We start from the raw sequence: 23,679 nt of genomic DNA, 5'->3' as shown, positions 1-23,679 counted from the left end.
TTATATGCAAAGGTTGTCTGCCAATTTTGAGAAAGATCAGGTAATATTTAGAGGTTGCACAGTCTGCACACTTTTGAAATTTTACTCCAGTTCATTTAAGAAAAAGAAGATTTATTTGCAAAATAAAAATTAATAAGACCGAAAGAATTGTAAAACATTGAACATAACACAATGAAATGAATATAAGCATTGTGTGCAATGCAGTGTGTGTGCAATGCAATGAATATAAGCAGTGCAGACTATAAGTGTGCAACCTCTAAATATTATTCAATTTGTCTAAAATTTGGCATATGGGTCACTGAGATGAATAGAACCAAGGGGACGAGAAAAGTGACACGAAAATAGCAACTTCGGAAAATTGAAACACCCTAACCCCCCCTAGCGTTAATTCAGCAATTGACTGGGATTCGAACCCAGGATCCTAGGATCCCAAGCCAGCACCCTAACCGCTAAGCCAACACCAGGTATGGAGAGTGGGTAAGTAAAGCCTTGCTCTATTGCCCTTCCTAAGGCGTGTTCGATTCCCGTAACAGCTTAGCAGAATTATCCGCATTCTTCGATGTAATGCGACCTGTCTCTTTTTTGCAACGAAAATATTCACAACCTGTGATCGTTCCGATGCTCTATAAAGAGTATGGACCTTAGACCGTGACTGCCATGGCATTGGTGCATCATGGCTTCCTCTTTAAAACGTACTTTGGAGACTAATTTTAACTAATCACATCTGAGTGTGTCAGCATGTTGCTTTCGTATGGCAGACAGATCTGTGGTCTCTGTTGTCATTTGGGGTGGAGTCAGGCCACCTGGCCAACCAATGGGTGTAAAACAGTGGGGTAGTCATGGCAGCTCAATACTGATCCATGTATAATATGTGAAGTCCAAAAAGGGCATAACTCCGTGAAAAATTGGCGAAACCCCCCGAAACTCAAACTTGTTCTGTAATTTATAATAAAGCTATGTTCCAAGTTTCCGTTGAATATGTTAAAGATATGGAAAAAAAAGTCGTCAAAACCACAGGTTCGACGGCCGGATGGCAGGAAAACGTATTGTCCCCTCCAGGTAAGGGATTAATAACAGGCGATTGCTTACAGACACATTGGCGAGGTAAATAGCCATTCTGGAAAATAAACCTTATTCATACAAAGACCACGAAGCAACTGGATGATAAATGTGGGTGTGGTTAAAATGACGAGATTCACCTGTAACTTTACCCGTCCTCACGGCACGGGGCCACCAATCCACTGCAGGTGACACATCCCGTGGGGGGCGTGGCTAGATTGCAAACGCACCTGCCACGTCTGGCTCGATCGCGTGGCTGGAGTTGCGCGAGCATCGCGAGTCTTCGGTTTACCTTTTACACGAAGACCTCGAATGGCGGTGAATTGCTAACGGGCCGGTTTTAAATGTCGACACGCTCCCGAAACGCACAAAACGAAAGTCGAAGTCGGAAGCCATTGCGATCGAGGGAAGTCGGGGTGATTGGTCAGATGTCGCGTCGCGCGGCGTCGCTTCTCGTCGTGGTGGTGATGATGATGATGATGATGCCTCGAGCCCAGGACTGCGACTCCATCACCTTGGGGACCGGCGAGCCGAGCGACTCGTGGCACGCCTGGGACGTTGGAGAACCCACGGAATTGTGGGACAATCGGAGACCCGGCGACCCGGGGGATCAACAAGTTCGGGTCCTGCGTCGGTCCGAGGTGGATCCGGTGTTGCAGGCGCATCCCGCGGTGTTCCTGCTTTTTAGTGAGTCTGTTAAAGTTGATTCCGACATCTTTTATTGTTATTCAAATATTATAACTTATTTACCTTTTAACCCCCACCACATGATCACAGACAGTCACAAGGACGCGTATAATTGATGCTTTGTAGCGGCTGCCGCTGGGGTTACACAATCGCCTTGCACCTATCAAGGACGCGGAGCGATCACCAGGCCGGGCTCGTCCAGGACGCCCGGGCAGGCCCGCGCTCGACTTGCCAGGCCTCGGTCGGGACGCCCGGGCAGGCTCGCCCTCGGCTTGCCAGGCCGCAGCCGGCCCGCGGGGCCACGCCCCCTGGCGCCAGGCCTGGGCAAACCCCCTGGCGGAATAGATATATATTGCCGACCGTAAAACGTTTTTCCCAGAGTGCCTGAGTGTTTGATTCTAATAAAGCAGCTCAGATGAATTCAAGCTTTTTGTCGCGTCCATTCTTTCGATCGACGTGGGAGCCACAGCCCCTTCATTGGTGACCTATCGACATGGACATGGCAGTCGCCCTTAAACTGCCTACCTTCTGGGAGGCTCACGCGGCGGTTTGGTTCGCACAAGCGGAGTCCCTGTTCGCCCTGCGAGGCATCACGGCGGACGACACCCGCTTCCACCACGTGGTCGCTGCGCTCGGTTCAGCCACCGCAGCCCGCGCCCTGAGCCTCCTCGAGAGACCGCCAGCCGCGGACAAATACGGCGCGATTAAGAAGCTTCTCCTCGATGCTTTCGCCCTCCCAGCGGCGGAACGCGCACGGCGCCTGCTCGATTTGCCGGAGCTCGGCGACACGCGCCCTTCCGAGCGAATGGACTACATGCTTTCGCTGCTCGGCGAGCACTCTCCGGCATTCCTGTTCCGGGAGCTGTTCCTCCGTCAGCTGCCTAACCCGGTACGCCTCGCCCTGGCAAGCACGACGATCACAGATCCCCGGGCCCTTGCCAGAGAAGCCGACAAAATCTCCGCCGCGGGACAGCGCATCGCAGCGGCGACATGGGACCCGCCGCCGCCTGATGCACCATCCATGGCGCCCGAGCACCCGGCGCGTTCGACGGCCGAACTGCCGACGCAATTGGCGGCCGCTATACCGAGCCGACCACGTTCAGCACGACGTCCGAAGCCTCCACCCGACCAAGCGTGGTGTTCCTATCATGCCAGGTTCGGACAGAAGGCCCGGACATGCCGACCCCCGTGCACCTTCGGCGGGTCGGGAAACGGCCAGGCCGGCGTTCATTACCTGCCATGAACGCCGGCCACAGTCACACGGGCAACTTACTGTTCATCACGGATAAAGCGTCCGGACGGCGCTTCCTGTGCGACACCGGCGCCCAAGTGAGCGTCATGCCCGCCTCTGACCAGGACAGGCAATCCGCGGTTTGCGGCCCCTCCTTGGTTGCGGCCAACGGATCGACTATCCGCACCTTCGGCCCGCGCAACGTCACCCTCTGCTTCGGCGGCCAACGCTTCGCTTGGACGTTTGTAACCGCCAACGTGCCCATGGCTCTGCTCGGCGCCGACTTCCTCTGCGCACACGGACTGCTGGTGGACGTCCAACGGCGTCGTTTAATCAACGCTGAAACCTTCAGCTCCCTGGTATGCACATTGAGCAGCTCCGCGCCGACCGAGCTGGCATGCACCGTCCCGGCGGCGAACGAGTTTGCTCGCCTGCTCGCGGAGTTCCCGGCCCTCACGCGGCCGACGTTTTCGGCCGTCGCAGTACGGCATGGGATCGAGCACCACATACCAACCACGGGCCCGCCGGTCTACGCCAGGGCCCGCCGCCTCGACCCAGCCAAGCTTGCCGTTGCGAAGGCCGAATTCGACGCGTTGGAGCACCTCGGCATCGTGCGGCGCTCCGATAGCGCGTGGGCCTCGCCACTGCACATCGTGCCAAAGCCGGGGGGTGGATGGCGCCCGTGTGGCGACTACCGCCGTCTTAATGACGCTACAACACCCGACAGGTACCCGATCCCGCATATCCAAGACTTCTCCGCCCGTCTGGCGGGACGGGTCATTTTTTCAAAAATTGATCTCATACGGGGATATCACCAGGTACCTGTCAGGGCGGCCGACGTCCCTAAAACGGCAGTCATCACGCCGTTCGGCTTATTCGAGTTCTTGCGGATGCCGTTTGGTCTCAAGAACGCGGCTCAGGCGTTCCAGCGCTTGATGGACGGCGTGCTGCGTGACCTGCCGTTCCTTTTCGTTTACCTGGACGACATCCTCGTCGCCAGCACGTCCCGGGCCGAGCACCTCCTCCACCTCCGAACACTGTTCGGGCGCCTCAGCGAGCACGGCCTCATCGTCAACCCGGCCAAATGCCACTTCGGCACGACGGCCGTTGATTTTTTGGGCCACCACATCACCAAGAACGGGGCTGTGCCGCTGCCAACCAAGGTCGAGGCCATCACCACTTTCCCGCGTCCCCGCACCATAAAGGCCCTGCAGGAATTCCTGGGAATGGTGAATTTTTATCACCGCTTCGTGCCCCGCGCTGCTCAACTCATGCGGCCCCTCTACGAAGCCCTCCGGGGCAAGCCGGCCAAGCACGACATCGCCTGGTCCGCAGCAATGGATGCGGCCTTCCAAAGCTCAAAGCGGGCCCTCGCCGACGCAACACTGCTCGCTCACCCGGTGCTCAACGCTCCCATCGCCCTCACCACGGATGCCTCCGACTACGCGGTGGGCGCCGTACATGAGCAATGGGTGAACGGGGTTTGGCAGCCACTCGCTTTTTTCAGCCGGCAGCTCCGGCCGAACGAGCTCAAATACAGTACGTTTGACCGGGAGCTCCTCGGTCTACACCTGGCCGTCCGCCATTTCCGCCACCTCCTGGAGGGCCGACCTTTCACGGCGTTCGTCGACCACAAGCCGTTGGTTTACGCCATGGCCAAGGTCACGGAGCCATGGTCGGCCCGCCAACAGCGCCACCTCTCCGCCGTGTCGGAGTTTACCACGGACATCCGGCACGTCGCCGGCAAAAACAACGCCGTGGCCGACTGTCTTTCCCGGGCCAGCGCGAACGCGGTCCACCTGGGCGTGGATTTTGCGCTCATGGCGGCGGACCAAACCACCGACACCACGGTGCAAGCCCTCCGGGCGGCGGACACGGGCCTCCGCCTGGCCGACATCCCCTGCGCGGACACTGTCCTGCTCTGCGACGTCTCCCAAGGCCGGCCTCGCCCCATCGTGCCCGTCACCTGGCAACGCCGCATCTTCGCCTCCCTCCACGGCCTTTCCCACCCGGGCCGGAAAGCTTCCCAGAAGCTGGTGTCGGCGCGTTTCGTCTGGCACGGCCTTCGTCGGGACGTCCGCGATTGGACCAGCGCCTGCACCGCCTGCCAACGGGCCAAGGTCCACCGACACACCCAGGCCCCGCTGGCACCTTTCACCGTGCCCGAACGACGTTTCGACCACGTCAACGTGGATCTGGTGGGCCCCCTTCCCCCATCACGAGGGTTCACACACCTGCTCACCATGGTGGACAGGACCACCAGGTGGCCGGAGGCCGTTCCCCTCGTCTCCACCACCACCGCCGACGTGGCGCAGGCCTTCATCGCCACCTGGGTCGCCCGCTTCGGCGCACCGGCGGACATCTCGTCAGACCGCGGACCACAGTTCACCTCCGAGCTGTGGGGCGCGGTCGCCCGCAACCTGGGGGTCAAGCTCCACCGTACTACGGCCTACCACCCCCAAGCAAACGGGTTGTGCGAGCGATTCCACCGCTCCATGAAGGCCGCGCTCATGGCCGGCCTTCAAGACGGCGGTTGGGCCGACCGGCTGCCGTGGGTCCTTTTGGGCCTTCGCACGGCCCCCAAGGAGGACCTCCAGGCATCCACCGCCGAGCTGGTCTATGGCCAGGTGCTACGCGTCCCGGGCGAATTCGTGCCCGACGCTACCAGCCCCTGGTCCGCAGCTCGCCAGCGCTCGGACCTCCAGGAGGCCGCCCGACGGTTTGCCCCCGTGCCGACATCCCACCACGGTGACCCCCAGTCCTACGTCCCCCCAGCACTCCGCACCGCGGAGTATGTTTTTGTGCGTCACGACGCACATCGGCGGCCACTCCAGCCGCCGTACGACGGGCCCTTCCGGGTGCTGCGACGGGACGACAAGTCGTTCGTCATCGACATCGGCGGCAGGTCGGACCGGATTGCAGTGGACCGCCTCAAGCCGGCGCACGTGGACGTCGACCACCCACCACGGGTGGCCCTCCCGCCGCGGCGAGGCCGCCCCCCGTCCACGGTGCCCCCCACTCGACCGCCCACCACCTCACCGGACCCCCTCCCACGACCCACCAGGGGTCGCTTCGGCCGGGTCATCAGGACCCCCCTCAAGTTGACCCTGTCGGTGCAAGTCGATTCTGGGGGGACGTGTGTAGCGGCTGCCGCTGGGGTTACACAATCGCCTTGCACCTATCAAGGACGCGGAGCGATCACCAGGCCGGGCTCGTCCAGGACGCCCGGGCAGGCCCGCGCTCGACTTGCCAGGCCTCGGTCGGGACGCCCGGGCAGGCTCGCCCTCGGCTTGCCAGGCCGCAGCCGGCCCGCGGGGCCACGCCCCCTGGCGCCAGGCCTGGGCAAACCCCCTGGCGGAATAGATATATATTGCCGACCGTAAAACGTTTTTCCCAGAGTGCCTGAGTGTTTGATTCTAATAAAGCAGCTCAGATGAATTCAAGCTTTTTGTCGCGTCCATTCTTTCGATCGACGTGGGAGCCACAGCCCCTTCAGCTTCATCATATTACTGCCCAAAGTTCAATTTGCGGACCATTCGAGAAATGTTAATTAATTAAGCCTTCTCTCCATAAAAAAGTTTTTAAATATAAACTTTGGACTTTCATTCAATGGCGGCCGCGCCTTGCAGGTAAATCTGAGCGACTTTACCTGGTTTGAGGACGCGGTCTTGTTTCCGATGCCATGGCCTCCGTCAGCGTTTTTAAAGTTTCAAACTTGCGGAGAGTTTGAATTTTAATTGGTGATTTGCATATTCATGACCTACCTTGGGATCAAAAGAGTTTATTATTATTATTATGTGGCTGTCGTTGAGGAATCCTTCATTCCTTCCTACCTGGAATGAATATGTAGGCCTACTGGATTAAGGGAGGAATTGCACTGACTGAGCTTTTAAAATCTGCTCTGGACGTTAGACAAGTACCTCTGCCCCCCGACATGGACCATCGATCGATTATGGCATTTTTTACTCAGTTGGGACATTAATATACTTGTGTTGGAATTTTGATGCGCAGAGATGTGACCACACACCACCTACCCCTCACCGCCACCTACCCCTCACCACCACCTACTCCTAAACGTCACCTACCCCTCACCACCACCTACCCCTCACCACCACCTACCCCTCACCACCACCTACCCCTCACCACCACCTACCCCTCACCACCACATACCCCTCACCACCACCTACCCCTCACCACCACCTACCCCTCACCACCACCTACCCCTCACCACCACCTACCCCTCACCACCACATACCCCTCACCACCACCTACCCCTCACCACCACCTACCCCTCACCACCACCTACCCCTCACCACCACCTACCCCTCACCACAACCTACCACCTACCCCTCACCACAACCTACTCCCCACTCCTCACCCACCACCTACTCCCCACCCCTCACCCACAACCTACTCTCCCATCCATCACCTAACCCCCTATTCTCCCATCCATCACCTACCCCCCCACTCCCCCACCATCCATCACCTACCCCCCTCCAATCCCCCCCCATCCATCACCCTACCCGCCCCCCCCCCCCATCTTTTCAGTACGCACACACGCCACCTAAGCAGGTGCCTAAACCCCTTCTCCACCCCCCTCCCCCCAATGATCTGAGGATGTAATATATAGATGGTCCCTGTGTACCAGCCCATCCCCCTTCCTCCCCAATGATCTGAGAATGTAATATATAGATGGCCCCTGTGTATCAGCCCAACCTCCTCCCCCCAATTGTCCCTGTGTAATATATAGATTGTCCCTGTGTACCAGCCCAACCCCCTTCCTCCCCAATGATCTGAGGATGTAATATATAGATGGCCCCTGTGTATCAGCCCAACCCCCTCCCCCCAATGATCTGAGGATGTAATATATAGATGGCCCCTGTGTATCAACCCAACCCCCTCCCCCCAATGATCTGAGGATATAATATATAAATGGCCCCTGTGTATCAGCCCAACACCCTCCCCCCCAATGATCCAAGGATGTAATATATAGATGGCCCCTGTGTATCAGCCCAACACCCTCCCCCCAATGATCTGAGGATGTAATATATAGATGGCCCCTGTGTATCCACCCAACACCCTCCCCCCCAATGATCCGAGGATGTAATATATAAATGGCCCGTGTATCAGCCCAACACCCTCCCCCCAATGATCTGAGGATGTAATATATAGATTATAGATGGCCCCTGTGAATCAGCCCAACACCCTCCCCCCAATGATCTGAGGATGTAATATATAGATGGCCCCTGTGTATCAGCTGGAGAAAGCTTGATCTGGGGATTGATTGATATTGATATTGTTGATCTGGAGAAAGCATTCGATAGGGTACCATGCAAAGTATTGACATGGGCATTGAGGAAGTTAGGAGTGGAGGAATGGTTGATCAGAGTAGTGATGGCAATGTACAAAAGAGCACGCACAGCTGTAAGGACGAAGGACGGGAACAGTGGTGAGTTTGAGGTGAAGGTGGGAGTGCATCAGGGGTCGGTACTAAGTCCACTACTATTTGTAGCTGTGATGGAGGTGCTGGCTCAGAACGTAAAGGAGGGTTTACCGTGGGAGTTGTTGTATGCAGATGATCTGGTGTTGATTGCGGAAAGTATGGATGGACTGAAGGAAAAAATGAACACGTGGAAGGAATGTATGGAGACAAAAGGTCTGAAGGTGAATATCGGAAAGACGAAGGTGATGGCAAGTGGTAAAGCATGTGGTGAGGTGGAAAGAACTGGGAAGTGGCCCTGTGCTGTGTGTAGGAAGGGTGTCGGAGTGAACTCCATTCAATGTACAATGTGCGCTGAGTGGGTTCATCAAAAATGTAGTGGTCTGAGAGGGTCATTAACCAGTGTGGCAGCTACATTCAAATGTAAGGTGTGCACAGAGGGAGCTGCAGATGGAGGAAATGTTGAGTTGGATCTTGGAGACGGCATGAAGCTGGAAGGTGTGAAAACATTTTGCTACCTCGGAGACATGCTGAATGGAGAAGGTGGATCAGACTCGGCAACGGTTGCTCGAGTGAGATGTGCATGGAAGAAGTTTCGGGAACTGAGTGGCGTGCTGACGAGGAGGGGAGTGTCGTTGAAGCTGAAGGGAAAGGTGTATGCTGCATGTGTGAGAAGTGTTATGATTTATGGGAGCGAGACATGGGTAATGAACGTAGACCAGCAACGAAGGTTGGAAAGGGTGGAAATGCGAATGGTTCGGTGGATGTGCGGAGTATCGTTGAGAGAGAGGAAGACAAATGATGAATTGCGAAAGATGATGGGAATAGAGCCTGTGATTGATGCTGTGAAGAGGAACAGCTTGAGATGGTTTGGTCATGTGTTGAGGAAGGATGAAAGTGACTGGTTGAGAAGAGTGGTGGAAATGAATGTAGAAGGAAGCAGAGGACGGGGAAGACCGAGAAAGACTTGGCGAAAGATGGTGGAAGAAGAAATGCGGGCAAGGGGGTTAAAAAGGAGAGATGCAGAAAATAGGGAAAAATGGAGAAGATTGTCATGGGGACCGCAAGGCTAACCCCCGCTCTCGCAGGGAAAATGGCCTTTAAAATGCATGTTGTTGTTGTTGTTGTGTATCAGCCCCATACACTACCCCCAATGATCTGAGGACGTAATATATAGATGACCATTGTGTATCAGTCCCCCCCCCTCACCCCCCCTAAGTATAGCACTCTTGTTGCAGCATAACAGGCTGTTTTCTGAAATGAAAATCGGTGTGTGCAGCGGCACCATGGTGCACACAGTGCACAGCGCTGGTGGAAGAGTTTGAGAAGCTTGCCTTGAGGCTACGCAAGGAACCTTTGCCATTGATCTTGACCCTTGCCCGGCTCGATGCATCTACAGAAAGTGAACTTGCTCGTGAATTCAATGTTCGTGGATTTCCTGCACTGCGCCTTGTACGCATAGGGCTGAAGCACACATCTCGGGAGTACACAGGTAACGGTTTGCAGAACAGGGGCATGCATCTCAGGATTACACAGGTAACAGGGATGCAGAACAGGGGCATGCATCTCAGGATTACACAGGTAACAGGGATGCAGAACAGGGGCATGCATCTCAGGATTACACAGGTAACAGGGATGCAGAACAGGGGCATGCATCTCAGGATTACACAGGTAACAGGGATGCAGAACAGGGGCATGCATCTCAGGATTGCACAGGTAACAGGGATGCAGAACAGGGGCATGCATCTCGGGATTACACAGGTAACAGGGATGCAGAACAGGGGCATGCATCTCGGGATAACACAGGTAACAGGGATGCAGAACAGGGGCATGCATCTCGGGATTACACAGGTAACAGGGATGCAGAACAGGGGCATGCATCTCGGGATAACACAGGTAACAGGGATGCAGAACAGGGGCATGCATCTCAGGATTGCACGGGTAACAGGGATGCAGAACAGGGGCATGCATCGCGGGAATACACAGGTAACAGGGATGCAGAACAGGGGCATGCATCTCAGGATCACACAGGTAACGGGGATGCAGAACAGGGGCATGAATCGCGGGATAACACAGGTAACAGGGATGCAGAACAGGGGCATGCATCTGGGGATTACACAGGTAACAGGGATGCAGAACAGGGGCATGCATCTCAAGATTGCACAGGTAACAGGGATGCAGAACAGGGGCATGCATCTCAGGATTACACAGGTAACAGGGATGCAGAACAGGGGCATGCATCTCGGGATTACACAGGTAACAGGGATGCAGAACAGGGGCATGCATCTCAGGATTACACAGGGTAATGTGGGTTGCAGAACAGGGGCATGCATCTCAGGATTACACAGGTAACAGGGATGCAGAACAGGGGCATGCATCTCAGGATTACACAGGGTAATGTGGGTTGCAGAACAGGGGCATGCATCTCAGGATTACACAGGTAACAGGGATGCAGAACAGGGGCATCCATCTCAGGATTACACAGGTAACAGGGATGCAGAACAGGGGCATGAATCTTGGGATAACACAGGTAACAGGGATGCAGAACAGGGGCATGAATCTCGGGATAACACAGGTAACAGGGATGCAGAACAGGGGTATGCATCTCGGGATAACACAGGTAACAGGGATGCAGAACATGGGCATGCATCTCGGGATTACACAGGTAACAGGGATGCAGAACAGGGGCATGAATCTCGGGATAACACAGGTAACAGGGATGCAGAACAGGGGTATGCATCTCGGGATAACACAGGTAACAGGGATACAGAACAGGGGTATGCATCTCGGGATAACACAGGTAACAGGGATGCAGAACAGGGGCATGAATCTCGGGATAACACAGGTAACAGGGATGCAGAACAGGGGTATGCATCTCGGGATAACACAGGTAACAGGGATGCAGAACAGGGGCATGCATCTCAGGATTACACAGGGTAATGTGGGTTGCAGAACAGGGGCATGCATCTCAGGATTACACAGGTAACAGGGATGCAGAACAGGGGCATCCATCTCAGGATTACACAGGTAACAGGGATGCAGAACAGGGGCATGAATCTTGGGATAACACAGGTAACAGGGATGCAGAACAGGGGCATGAATCTCGGGATAACACAGGTAACAGGGATGCAGAACAGGGGTATGCATCTCGGGATAACACAGGTAACAGGGATGCAGAACATGGGCATGCATCTCGGGATTACACAGGTAACAGGGATGCAGAACAGGGGCATGAATCTCGGGATAACACAGGTAACAGGGATGCAGAACAGGGGTATGCATCTCGGGATAAAACAGGTAACAGGGATGCAGAACATGGGCATGCATCTCGGGATTACACAGGTAACGGGGATGCAGAACAGGGGCATGAATCTCGGGATAACACAGGTAACAGGGATGCAGAACAGGGGTATGCATCTCGGGATAACACAGGTAACAGGGATGCAGAACAGGGGCATGCATCTCGGGATTACACAGGGTAATATGGGTTGCAAAACAATGGTGAAGAATCACTAATAATATTAGTATCTGGATCTTCACCAAAGGCAAGTTGCTGTTGTAATAGGGAAGTTGGTGCCATTTGTTTGCAGGTGCACGGACCGCCTCCGACATGTATGCCTGGCTTAAGCGAAGGTTCAGTGCCTCAGCCAAAGTTTTGCCAGACGGAGAAGCCGCTGCTGAATTTGTGTCATCATTAGACTTGGTGGCTGTCGGCTTCTTCAAGGTACTGCCCACCATTAATGCTCCAAAACGTCCACGATCTGGGATCTTGACAAACCTCCATGTGTCGGAACCGTCCCGTGCCATATTGTTCTCAGGATGGGGCAGGGGAGGCTGCAGGTCATTTTATGGCAGCCGCAGACGAGGAGGACATCATCCCGTTTGGAATATCCACCAGTGCCGAAGCGGCCAGTCGCTTTGGCCTATGTGGTGACACCGTGGTCCTTTTCAAAAAGGTATGTTTAAGCGAGATGACCGTCTCTTTAGAAACGATGGATTCTGCTTTCATAACTAACACCATATCCCAGGGTTTGAATGCTGTGTCCTGCGTCACGTTGTTTATTGTTTTTTTGTTGGACTAGACAATACCCTCCCAAAAGTCATGGGAAATACGATTTCATTGACGATACACAACAGGCCTCTGAGTGCAACCATTTAAGGTCTTCGAAGGTGTCCTCATGCGATTGACCCTCGGTCTGATATTTGCTCCCATTTTTTGACATTCTATGTAGTTGAGATTCTTCAACATTTTCTGCATCGTGCATTCCTTAGCTGTTTGGGATATTACGGTCGCAGTGGACCCAAAGCCGAATGACATCACACGTGTACCGTTTGTGGGGTGCCTCTTCGGATTGGTTGGTCACAGATTACAAATAAAATGCGATGAGGGAGTTATCTTGGTTATTGCAATGCAGTTTGGTACGCAGTTTACTTTAGGTATGTTTTATTTTCTTTATATATTATATATTATATTTATATAATATATTTATTATATTTTCTTTATTTAAATTTATTTTATTATCACGAGATGCTTCCCTCTCTTTATACTGCGTCTGTTGACGTTATTCATGGTTACACAATTTGTGTTCACATGTGCGACGTTCTCACAAAAGCAAAGCAAATGACTTTTGGTAGGATCTTCTCTCTGAGCAAACTCCTCAAAAACGCTGAAACATTTTTTTATTTTTTAAATACAGAATCGAGGCTCGTGGAAGAGCTAGAACACAGAACAGATCAGGACGCAACGTAACGAGAGGAGCAGCAAGAGGAGTAGGGGAAATGCCAACAGCAGGGTTTTTTCTTCTCTTTTTTTGTATACTGAATCGAGGCTCGTGAAAGAGCTAACATCTATTTCACAAACAAATCAACCAGACAAACAAAATATATAAAAAGAGGGAGCGGAAGACAAGATGGGGAGAGAAGGGGAAGCACACAAACACAACATTTGAGAGCAGGGAGATGTGCGGGAGGGAGAGGGCTTGGGGGGAGGAGGCGTGGGAAGGGGGGGGGGGGTGGGAGAAGTATAAAATACAAGGACACCAAGGACTTCCAGGACAGAAGTTGGTATTTCAAAAAAGTGGAATTGGGGTGAAATTAGCGGGGGTAGAAAAGATCAAGGTTTTGGATGGGGGAAGATAAGAGATGGTGGTGAACAGCCGTTTTAAAGACCTGGAGGGTGGAGTGGGATTGAAGAGAGTGAGGGAGTTTGTTCCAGAGGCGGGAGAAAAGAGGAATGAAGGAGTGAAGGTGGTGAAGGAAGGAGACAGACAGGTGGTGAATGAAGGAGTGAAGGCGGAGACAGACAAACAAGGGATGTGGGTAACGATGAGGGGTAGGGCGGAACACAAGGGGTGGACAAGATGGATACAGAAGCAATATTTGGAGAGGTGGGGGCGGGAGGGTTAAAGGGTGTAGAAAATATCATGGTTTTGGATTGGGGATGATCTGAGAAGCTGGTGAACAGTCGTCTTGAAGTCCTTGAAGCAAAAAGGAGGAACAAATTGGTGAAGTTGAGCAATCCTTCTGGATCAAGGTAGTTTCACTTGGTGGTTGTTGGTGGACTGCGTGCGCCCTGCCGATACCTGGGGGGAGGATGGGGAATGCACAGAGAGGGTAGAGACTAGAAAGGAGGTGGACCAAGACAGAGACCACCGACCTGTCTGCGATAGCAAAGTGACAGGCCCATAGTCTCGGCTTCATCGCGGGAGATTCCAATGGTCTTTGAAGGTCCTGAAACTTTAAATTGATTGAAGAAAGTTAATTAAATTAAAATTTTAAATGTGGACATTTTACCATATCTTGTTTTAAACCAAAAATGAAACTTAATTTTGCTCCAGCGCAGTGAGATGCACTTGTACCAGAACATGCTCATTGGAGACTTTTTTATGGTACTTGAAGGTTCACTGGGAGTTAATGCCAGACCTGATGGCTGTTGATATGCGAGTGTTGGTGCACAGATTCCACTTGCATGACATCCAGGACATATTCACTGTGAATAAGAACTCCTTTAGTTGGTGGACACCGTTTAGGAAGTTTGAACTGAGACTTAGACTTTGTGAGAAGTTATAAATAACCTGTTGGAAAACTCGTGCCATTAAACCTGAGGACCTTGCAATGGGTCGAAACACTCAGGCCGAAACACCAGGGTGACAGCATAGGTCGAGATTAGAACCCTGGTTCGTCGACAGCTCAGAGGTGAGTGCTCGTACCTTTATTGTATCCTGCCAGCAATGCGATGGAATAATTTATAAGTATTATGCTCTTGGCTGTTTGACCTTAGTTTGATGAGGGACGAGTGGACCATTCGGGTGAGATGACGAAGGAGGCGATCTCGTCGTTTGTCAGAGCCAATGAGCTTCCCCTTGTGATGGAGTTTTCTGAAAAGGTAAGAGCTGATCTCGAGTTACCAGGTGGAAGTTTTGCTTTGCAAAAGAGACATCTGCAAATCTTGTTTGCCTTATTCCTCTTCCAGACAACCACCAAGGTGTTCGGGGGGGATATAAAGGCCCACCTCCTCCTTTTCATGGACCACAAAGACCCTTCCTTTCCCGAGAGGCTGCACCAGCTGAGAGTTGCTGCCCGTGACTTTCGCGGGAAGGTATGAATTGAGGTAGTTGGTTCGGATGTTAATAATAATAACCATTCCTTTTAATGCCGTAAGGCGCATAGGAGCTGCTGAGGCAGTTTCATTGGCTACGGAGTACAATCCTGGACGGGTCGCCACTCCGTCGCAGGAAACCCGAATCGCTTATTACACCAGTAAACTGGTATGATACTCATTTTGCGGACTCAGAAGGATGACAAGCTGAGTTAACCCACCTGGTGATATTTCAACAGCACGACGGGGGCTCAAACCTAAGATTTCAAGCCAGCCACCTTAACCGTTAAGCCAACACCAGGCATTTTGCATGTTAGGCCGGGGATTTAAAGGTGCCGAGTTCAAATCCCAACTTTGTTTTCGATCATAGCTTTTATAATTTTATTCATCAGAGCAGTAAGACTCAAGTGAACTACTTTAGCAGAAATTGCCATTTCTCCTGGCTTGACAAGCTCCTGGTACTGCTCCACAAGTTCTCCCTCTGTAATCGCTGTCGTTCCACAGATCTTGTTTCTTACGGTGGACATTGGAAGCAAAGCGAACGAGAGGCTGCTGCAGTACTTTGGTGTGCAGCAAGAGGAGAGGCCTAGTGTCCGTCTCATCTCTCTCGACTCTGACATGAGCAAGTACTCTCTGGACGCGCAAGAGGGTATCGCCGTGGAAACCTTGCTTGAGTTCTGTGAGGCCTTCTTGGGAAACAAACTGAAGGTAAGAAATAAAGTGAAGGTGTGGGTCATCCATGCATGTGTTTTGTGTGGTGTGTTTGGGTTATTGAGGTTTTGGTGGCCTCTGGTGCCATCATGTCTGGTGCCATCATCACTCGTTTGGGTTTGGACTGTGACTGTCCATCAAATGTTAATGGGAATTGCAGGCTACCTCAATTGGCAGCATGCTTGCCATTGAGCTTCCTTGTCCAGCTTTAATCCATAACGGTGTCAAACTCGTTCTGATGTTGTGGTAGCAGGAGGCAATGCGTTCCCGAGAACACCTTCCTTCGGATGGGGACGGAAAGCTAGTTCCTTTTACATTTCGATTTTTTGACGTTAAACATCCAACTGTATCTTTCAAAAATACTAGGCCATTGTGTGTTGGTGCATTGGCAAAATTCCCTATTTGGGTTAAAAAAAAATTAAGCACTACCTGCAGTCGTTGTAAGTGGGTGTGCTGGGGTGTGGATAATGTTACTGGCATACGAGGCCATGAGTGGCCTTCTCCTGTGTGCGAGGTGTTTTTTTTGTGGGGGGGGGGGGGGGGGGGGGGGGGGGTTTGGTTTTTTTTTGTATACAAGATCGAGGCTCATGAAAGAGCTAACATTAATCACACAAAAAGTCAAAACCGACACGTAAACCACAAAATAAGGGGAGCAGTAGACAAGATGGGGAGAGAGGGGGAAGGACAAACACAACATTTGAGAGCAGGGACAGAGAGAGAACCGTGGGAGGGAGAGGGCTTGGGGGGAGGTGGGAGAGGTATAAAACATATGGACAGTGCAAGGACTTCCAGGAAAGAATTTGGAATTTCAAAAAAAGTGGATCTGGGGTGAATTAGCGGGGGTTTCATCAATTATAATCCCTCCACTGACATGGCATTATTTTTATACAATGACAATAATCCAGAATTGATTGCTTCAGTGGTTGCCTTCATCATTGTAACTGCATGCATCAGATTTGAATGTTTGTCATAGTCAAACCGTACCTTTACCCACAGCCCAATTTGGCCAGTCAACCACTACCGGAGGACTGGGATTCGCTGCCATTGAAGGTCCTGGTTGGGGAAAACTTTGAACGAGTTGCGTTGGACCCTCGGAAGAATGTCTTCGTTTTGTTTTGTACGTTTTCACTCCCTTCTTAACTCTCACCTTTCAACTATATCTCAATCTTGTATCTCTGTGTGCATGTACACTGTTTATTTGCAGCTGTCCCCAAAATGCTGAACTTTCATATTTCTTATGAAACCATAAAAGCAGCAGGTTTTGTGGTGGTTTCAAAAATTGTCCAGAAAAGGATCTCCACCTGGTCCATTTTGACTGTCGTAACTGGCTTGATCGTTGGACAACCAATCCAGACTGTGGAGCCGTGCGACCTTGTGTGGTATGTCCTAGATGTGCCGTGGTGCGGGCGTTGCAAGTCGTTGTTGCCCGTGTGGGAAAAGCTGGCAGAACGTCTCGAGCATCGACCAGAGGTTGTCATTGCCAAGTTTGATGGTAGCGCAAATGAAGTACATGCTGTGAAAGTGCAAGGCTACCCTTCCCTCACATTCTTTCCTGCAGGTAAAGAACAGCAGGTGAGTTGGTTGAGAGGCAGGGTTTATCTCATATTCCAAAAGGTTTAAATGCCAAAAGTTAGCCATACCTGCCATAAAGTACCTTTCAAAAAGAGTATAGGCCATAGTGTGCTGGTACTTTCTTTTTTTTTTACCAAATGTTAAATTGCAGCTTGATCTATGTGGGGTTGGGGAGCGGATGGCATTGCATCATCAGCATGACTACGACGCAACCAGCAGACAGAATAGGTAATATCCCGGTCAAATATTTGCATTCGTAAGATGGCGATGCAAATCTCAACTGATTATTGGCACAATTTCAAATCGCTTTGGCATTTCCTGTATCGATAACAGCAAAACGAGAATTTACTGGTATCAATACTCAGTGGTTTTGCCTGTGCTTTCAATGCAGGGCATTCTGTGAAAGACTTTTGTTATGCCTCCACCGACGAAGTCACTGGAGGCATTATGTTTTCAGGCTGTCGGTCCGTCCGTCCGTGATAGGTTTTCGTTACCGTGATAACTTGAGAAGAGCTAACGGCATCTTAGTCAAACTTGGTGCAGGTATGTATAATGAGGTAAAGATGAACTGATTAGATTTTGTGGCCAAGAGGTCAAAGGCCAAAGGTCCGAGGTCATGTTAGGTAAAAATCCTGTTACCATGATAACTTGTGAACCAGTATTGGGATTCTGACCAAATTTGGTACACTTATGTAGAATGATGTAAAGATGAACTGATTAGATTTTGGGGTCAAGAGGTCAAAGGTCAAAGGCTGTAATAGGTTGATAACTTGAGAACAGCTGAAGTGATCCAATTCAAACTTGGTACAGGTATGTGTAATGTTGTAAAGATTAAGTGATACGATTTTGGGGTCCTGAGGTCACAGGTCAGAGGGCATGTCAGGTAAAAATGTGAGAACTTGTGAACAGCTGAAGGGATTTAAATTAAAACTTGGTAGTTATTTAATTTTGGAGTCAATAGGTCAAAGGTCAGGTCATGTCAGGTAAAAATGTGATAACTTGAGCACAGCTGAATGGATTTAAATCAAACTCGATACAAGTATTATAATGATGTAATAATGTGGGCGGAGGCATATCAGTTGACGTCGTGACGTTGAAGAGTGCCGTTCTAGTTACCCTCGCCAGAGGAGAGGGTATTGCATTTGAGTCCGTTTGTATGTTTGTCCGCACAGAATAAATATGATTTTCTCTGCAACCGTTGGTCCAATTGACTGGAAAGTTTCACCATAGGTGCAACTCCACCTGTATAATTTTTTTATGATAATTATGACGTCATAGGTCACGTGGTTCGGCCGCAATCTTGGAAAAACCGAAAAACTTTGCACCTCTATACCTCCGAAAGCGCTGCATATAAAACATTGAGACATGGCTCATTGTAAAGAACTCTCCATGTGGAATAACTTCTGTTAATAATGTCATAGGTGCCTCCATTATGACGTCATAATTCGACAAGTACAAAACTTCATCCGATCAAGATGAAATTTCTTGAGCATAATCTCAGGATAAATTGGTGGAGAAAAAAATAAATAACGTCATCAGTCACATGGTTCGGCCGCCATATTTGTTTTAACACAAAAGCCTTCAAAACCACTCAAAAACAAATCCTGGCGAGGGTCTGCAATCTCTGATTGCTCTTTCTAGTTAATGTCTGTTTTGTTTCCACATTTGGGTCAAGTCTGCCTGGCTAAATGTATCCGAGAACCGCGAGTTATGGCTTCCATTCCGATTAAGTTCAATGAGGGTAATATCGTGAATGAAATGACATGTCGGGTCGCTTTTGGATTGCTGAGTGTTCTCGGCTTACTTGGAGGTACAGCATTCTTTCTCTTCTCTTCTCATCTCATTGCATTGGGCCGTATAGTTAGTGCCTTCAGAAAGTATCCACACCCCTTTACTTTTTCACATTTTTTTGTGTTACAGCCTGAATTTAAAATGGATTTAATTTAAATTTTTGTTACTGATCTACACCTCATGCTCCATAATGACAAAGTTAAAGCATGTTTATAGAAATTTTTACAAATTTATTGAAAATGAAATACAGAAATATCTAATTTACATAAGTATTCAGCCCCCTCCCCCCCAAGTTAATACTTCACAGAAGCTCCTTTGGCAGTGATTACAGCTTCAAGTCTTCTTATGTATGTCTGTATCAGCTTTGCACATCTGGATTTGGGGAGTTTCTCCCATTCTTCCTTGCAGATTTGCTCAAGCTCTGTCAAGAGCGTCTGAACGACAATCTTCAAGTCTTTCCACAGATCCTCAATGGGATTCAAGTCTGGTCTTTGGCTGGGCCACTCAAAGAACTTCACGTTCTTGCTCTGAAGCCATTCCAGCGTTGCTTTGGTTGCATGCTTTCACCGCAGTCTACGGTCTTTTGCACTCTGTAGCAGGTTCTCTTCAATAATTTGCCTGTATTTGGCTCCATTCATTGTTCCCTCTATACTTACAAGTCTTCCAGTCCCTGCCACTGACGAGCATCCCCATAGCATGATGCTGTCACCACCATGCTTCACGGTAGGGATGGTGTTAAATGGGTGATGAGCTGTACTTGGTTTCCGTGAGGCGTAGCCCTTTGCATTCAGGCCAAAGAGTTCAATTTTCATCTCATCAGACCAGATAATCTTTTGCCTCATGCACTGAGTCTTTCATGTGCCTTTTTGCAAACTCCAGGCATGCTGTCATGTGCCTTTTTCTCAGGAGTGTCTTCCGTCTGGCCTCTCTCCCAGATAGCCTAGATTTGTGAAGTGTTGCAGAGACTGTTGTCCTTCTGGCAGGTTCTCCCATCTCGGCCAAGGAGCTCTGTAGTTCTGTCAGTGGTCATTGGGTTCTTGGTCACCAACTTGACCAAGGTCCTTCTTGCACGGTTGCTCAATTTGATTGGACGGTAAGCTCTCGGAAGTGTCTGGGTAGTTACATATTCTTTCCATTTCTGAATGATGGAGCTCACTGTTCTCTTAGGAAATTTCAACACTCTAGAAATTGTTTTATACCCTTCCCCAGATCAATGCCTCCTCACAATTCTATCTTTGGGTTCTACGGACAGTTCCTTGGACTTCATGGTAGAGTTTCTTCTCTGACATGCACTGTCAACTGTGGGACCTTGTATTATAGAAAGGTGTGTTTCTTTCTAAATCATGTCCAATCATTTCAATTGGCCACAGGTGGACTCCAATGAAGTTGTAGAGACATCTCAAGGATGATCAAAGGAAATTGGATGCACCTGAGCTCAATTTGGAGTGTCATAGCAAAGGGATTGGATACGTATTGACAAGACATTTCAGCTTTTCATTTTTATTGATTTGTAAGAATTTCTTTAAAAAAAAAAAATCCACTTTGACATTATGGAGTATAATATGTCGATCAGTGACAAAAAAAATTCTCACTTTAATCCATTTTTAATTCAGGCTGCAACGCAACAAAATGTGAAAACATTAAGGGGTGTGAATACTTTCTGAAGGCACTGTAACTAGCAATGGCGTGTTAAGTTTGCCTCCAGTTGAATTAATGGAGTAGAATCAGACGAGTTGGGATTAAATTTGAAAGCATTTTAAAATGCAACAGAACTGAAAAATGTGAGCTAATTTCTCAGGTTTCTTCTCCAGGTCCTGAGATACAAGGGAGAACTTAATCTGGATGAGTTCCTCAGGTACCTCGAGAAAGAGGTTCAGGAAGCATCCACACAGGTCAGTCTGCAGTACAGAATACTTGGTCTTCCTCCATTTTGAAAGGTGTCAGAACATATTGTTGTGGAAATTACTTGTAGGGGCTAACTTTGCATATGACAGGGTAATTATCTCCAATATTGAATGTAATAGAATAAGTGTGAGGTAATTTAATTGATACAAGATGTGCGTCGTTTTATGTATATAAAGATGTTGTCTACCACCCCTAATGCTCGTGTCTAAAACTGTCTTGCATTAATCACCCTTTTTAAAGCTCTCACCTTTGTTATCCGTCTTCTGTATGCTTTAAAGCGTTTTGACAGGACATCAATGCCAGTTTAGGCGGGAATAGCCACGCTTCGGTCCCAACAGAGGCGGAGGAGTTTCGATTCCAACTGAGGCAGAGTTTCGATCCCGGACCAATAGCAGCTGAGAGGGGAGAGGCTAAGTACATCATTGGTGCGGGTGGGATCGGAATCTATAAAGGCGGGTATAACCCGTGTGCGGAGAAGCCTGGAACTTCACGAGGGGAAGCAGCATGCGAGTACTGTTGCCTTTTCCCCTGAAAAGGCCGCCCTCCTGCTGTTGAGGTCTCTTGTCATACCCAATCAGCAAGCCATGCCCACTATTCTCAGTACCGAGAGCAGACTGCAGCGTTATTGTTCTTTTCCTGCTTGTTCCTTCGAGTCAAGTTGTGTCCCACTGGGCACTACCGGAGTATTTTCCTGTCCGTCACACTCTATTGTCTGTCCTGTAGAATGACTGAGACCTTTAAGCATAAGTAATTAAGGGACCTGTTCGTTCATTTGTTCTGTGGGTGCATATACAGTAGAGGGTTGAGGGATGTTCATTGCTCATGATTGTTATTTGCTTCTATTTGTATTCCCGCCCTGTGTTCCCAATCGCATAATACAACCTCTTTAGTGAACTTAGGCGGTTATGATCACGGTTGCAATTGTGCATATCCGTGAAAGGACAAATTGGATATGGGTAATTGGTGTCCATGACGAGGTTGTGACATGCACCTAACGACTCCGCTCAGTCGTTAATTGAGATCAGGCATGAGATGAGGATGATTGAGATTAATTGAGAAGCAACCTTAGACTTGGCGTCTCCATAAATAATGTGATCCTAACATGAGTATTTGAATTATTATTATTATTTTTTGTTAGTTTTAAACTCTTTCAAATGTTTATGCATACGTATTACAGGAAAGAAAAGCAGAGTATTGCATCATAAAGACTTTGCCATCCTTTGAGGGGATGCTGTGCTGGCTGTCCTCGTGTCTTCCAGCACTCGTACGCAAGAAAAAGACCCATTTGCTTTTTGAAGAGCAGACTACTTACTGTGTGCCATGACCAAATTTTCTGCCCTTGCTACCATTGGGAAGGCAGGGACAAACTACCTAGGGTTGTGCTTGCCGAATTGTGCTTTGGAAGCACCTGCTGGATGACGAGATGGTACTGTAATAGGAAAGGTAAAAGTTGTTGGCACTTTTGACACAGCCTCATAGGACAGTTCAGAGGTAGCATAGTCATCTTCGAGTTGTTCTTTATCCCCACACTTTTTGAAAATAAACGTGGGGATATTGTAATTAGCTCCTCCTAAATGGTTGGGCAAAAAAAATTCACCAAACTTAGTAGTTATGATCACCACATTGCAAGAAGGTGCAAGTGCAGTATCATTTTTGGTTCTGCCCCCCCTTAGGCAGGGCCAAATGCCTCAGCGTAGTCAGCCTGTACAGTGAAAATGAGGCTGAAATGGAAACAGCAGCTTTACAGTGAAACCGAGCCAAAACCAAATGTAAATCTTGTGTCGTGTGCAGCAAGAAGAGCGCGGCGAAGCAAGTAACGCCGGTGCAAGATCCATGGAGGATGTTGAAAAATACGAGGAAGCTCCTGATGCAGAAAAACACGAGGAAGGTCATGATGAAGAAAAAGACACGAGGGAAGAAATTGTAGAATGGACAGGTCGACTCAATAACAGAGATGAACTCTGATTCCTGCATGAGCAACCTCATCATTGGTTTCCTCTTTTAATTTTTTTTTTTTAAACAGGATCTAAGGCTTGTGGTGGAGCTGTTACACACACATCACATGTCACACACACGTTAGACACACATCTCACACATACAGAATAATACACGAGACGAAAAACAGGACTGTTAGACAAGACAAACACAGCCACTGAGCTTGGGCGAAGTGCCATCACTTCTGGGGGAACTCTGGGTACCAGCGACACCACAACAATGGCGCCGCCTTTCTCACCGCACTCACCGGGGAATTTCCAAAGAAGAAAAATGTTGTTTTATTGAATAAAAGATTGTGCTACACAAGCTTTTCAAACATTCCGGTTTTCTTAATGAACAGCTGTGTTTTAGAATACCTTGCTAACAGGATTTGGAAATATGACCACCCATTTAGGATTTTAGAGGATGATGCAATGCAACTTCTGCTGATAAACTGTTCTCCTTTGCCCTGCTCAATTTCATTTCAAGAGTATACTCATTGGTGTACAAGGTGCAAGTAAAATCATGGAGCAGAGAAAAGGAGGTGCAAAGAGAACACCAAATGTGGCTGTAACACTTCATTCAACAAGCGATGACATCATAAAGCACTTGCCACACACAAGGAGCGACCTGTAATGCATCCGAGTGTACCTGGCTCTAAATTGCAAACTGTATGAGTCACAATAAAAGTGGCGTTGAGCTTTGAATGAT

General features: G+C 49.7%; 1 protein-coding gene across 1 annotated transcript; it reads left to right on the top strand.

Moving 5' to 3' along the window:
• The first annotated feature begins 1,163 nt into the window (after window positions 1-1,163).
• Window positions 1,164-23,679, top strand: LOC137426810 (protein disulfide-isomerase). Its single transcript, XM_068115728.2, has 11 exons — window positions 1,164-1,746; window positions 9,697-9,909; window positions 12,008-12,141; window positions 12,236-12,373; window positions 14,698-14,802; window positions 14,890-15,015; window positions 15,520-15,723; window positions 16,723-16,843; window positions 17,117-17,298; window positions 20,901-20,981; window positions 22,786-23,679. Exons 1-11 carry the CDS (start codon window positions 1,404-1,406, stop codon window positions 22,957-22,959), a joined length of 1,821 nt encoding a protein of 606 aa, XP_067971829.1. The 5' UTR covers window positions 1,164-1,403; the 3' UTR covers window positions 22,960-23,679.

This window comes from Myxine glutinosa, chromosome 5 (assembly GCF_964187855.1).
Source record: "Myxine glutinosa chromosome 5, kmMyxGlut1.1, whole genome shotgun sequence".
In the NCBI taxonomy this organism is placed as follows: domain Eukaryota; kingdom Metazoa; phylum Chordata; class Myxini; order Myxiniformes; family Myxinidae; genus Myxine; species Myxine glutinosa.
The sequence above is the reverse complement of the archived record's forward strand: the minus strand, read 5'-3'. Positions and strand labels throughout refer to the sequence as shown.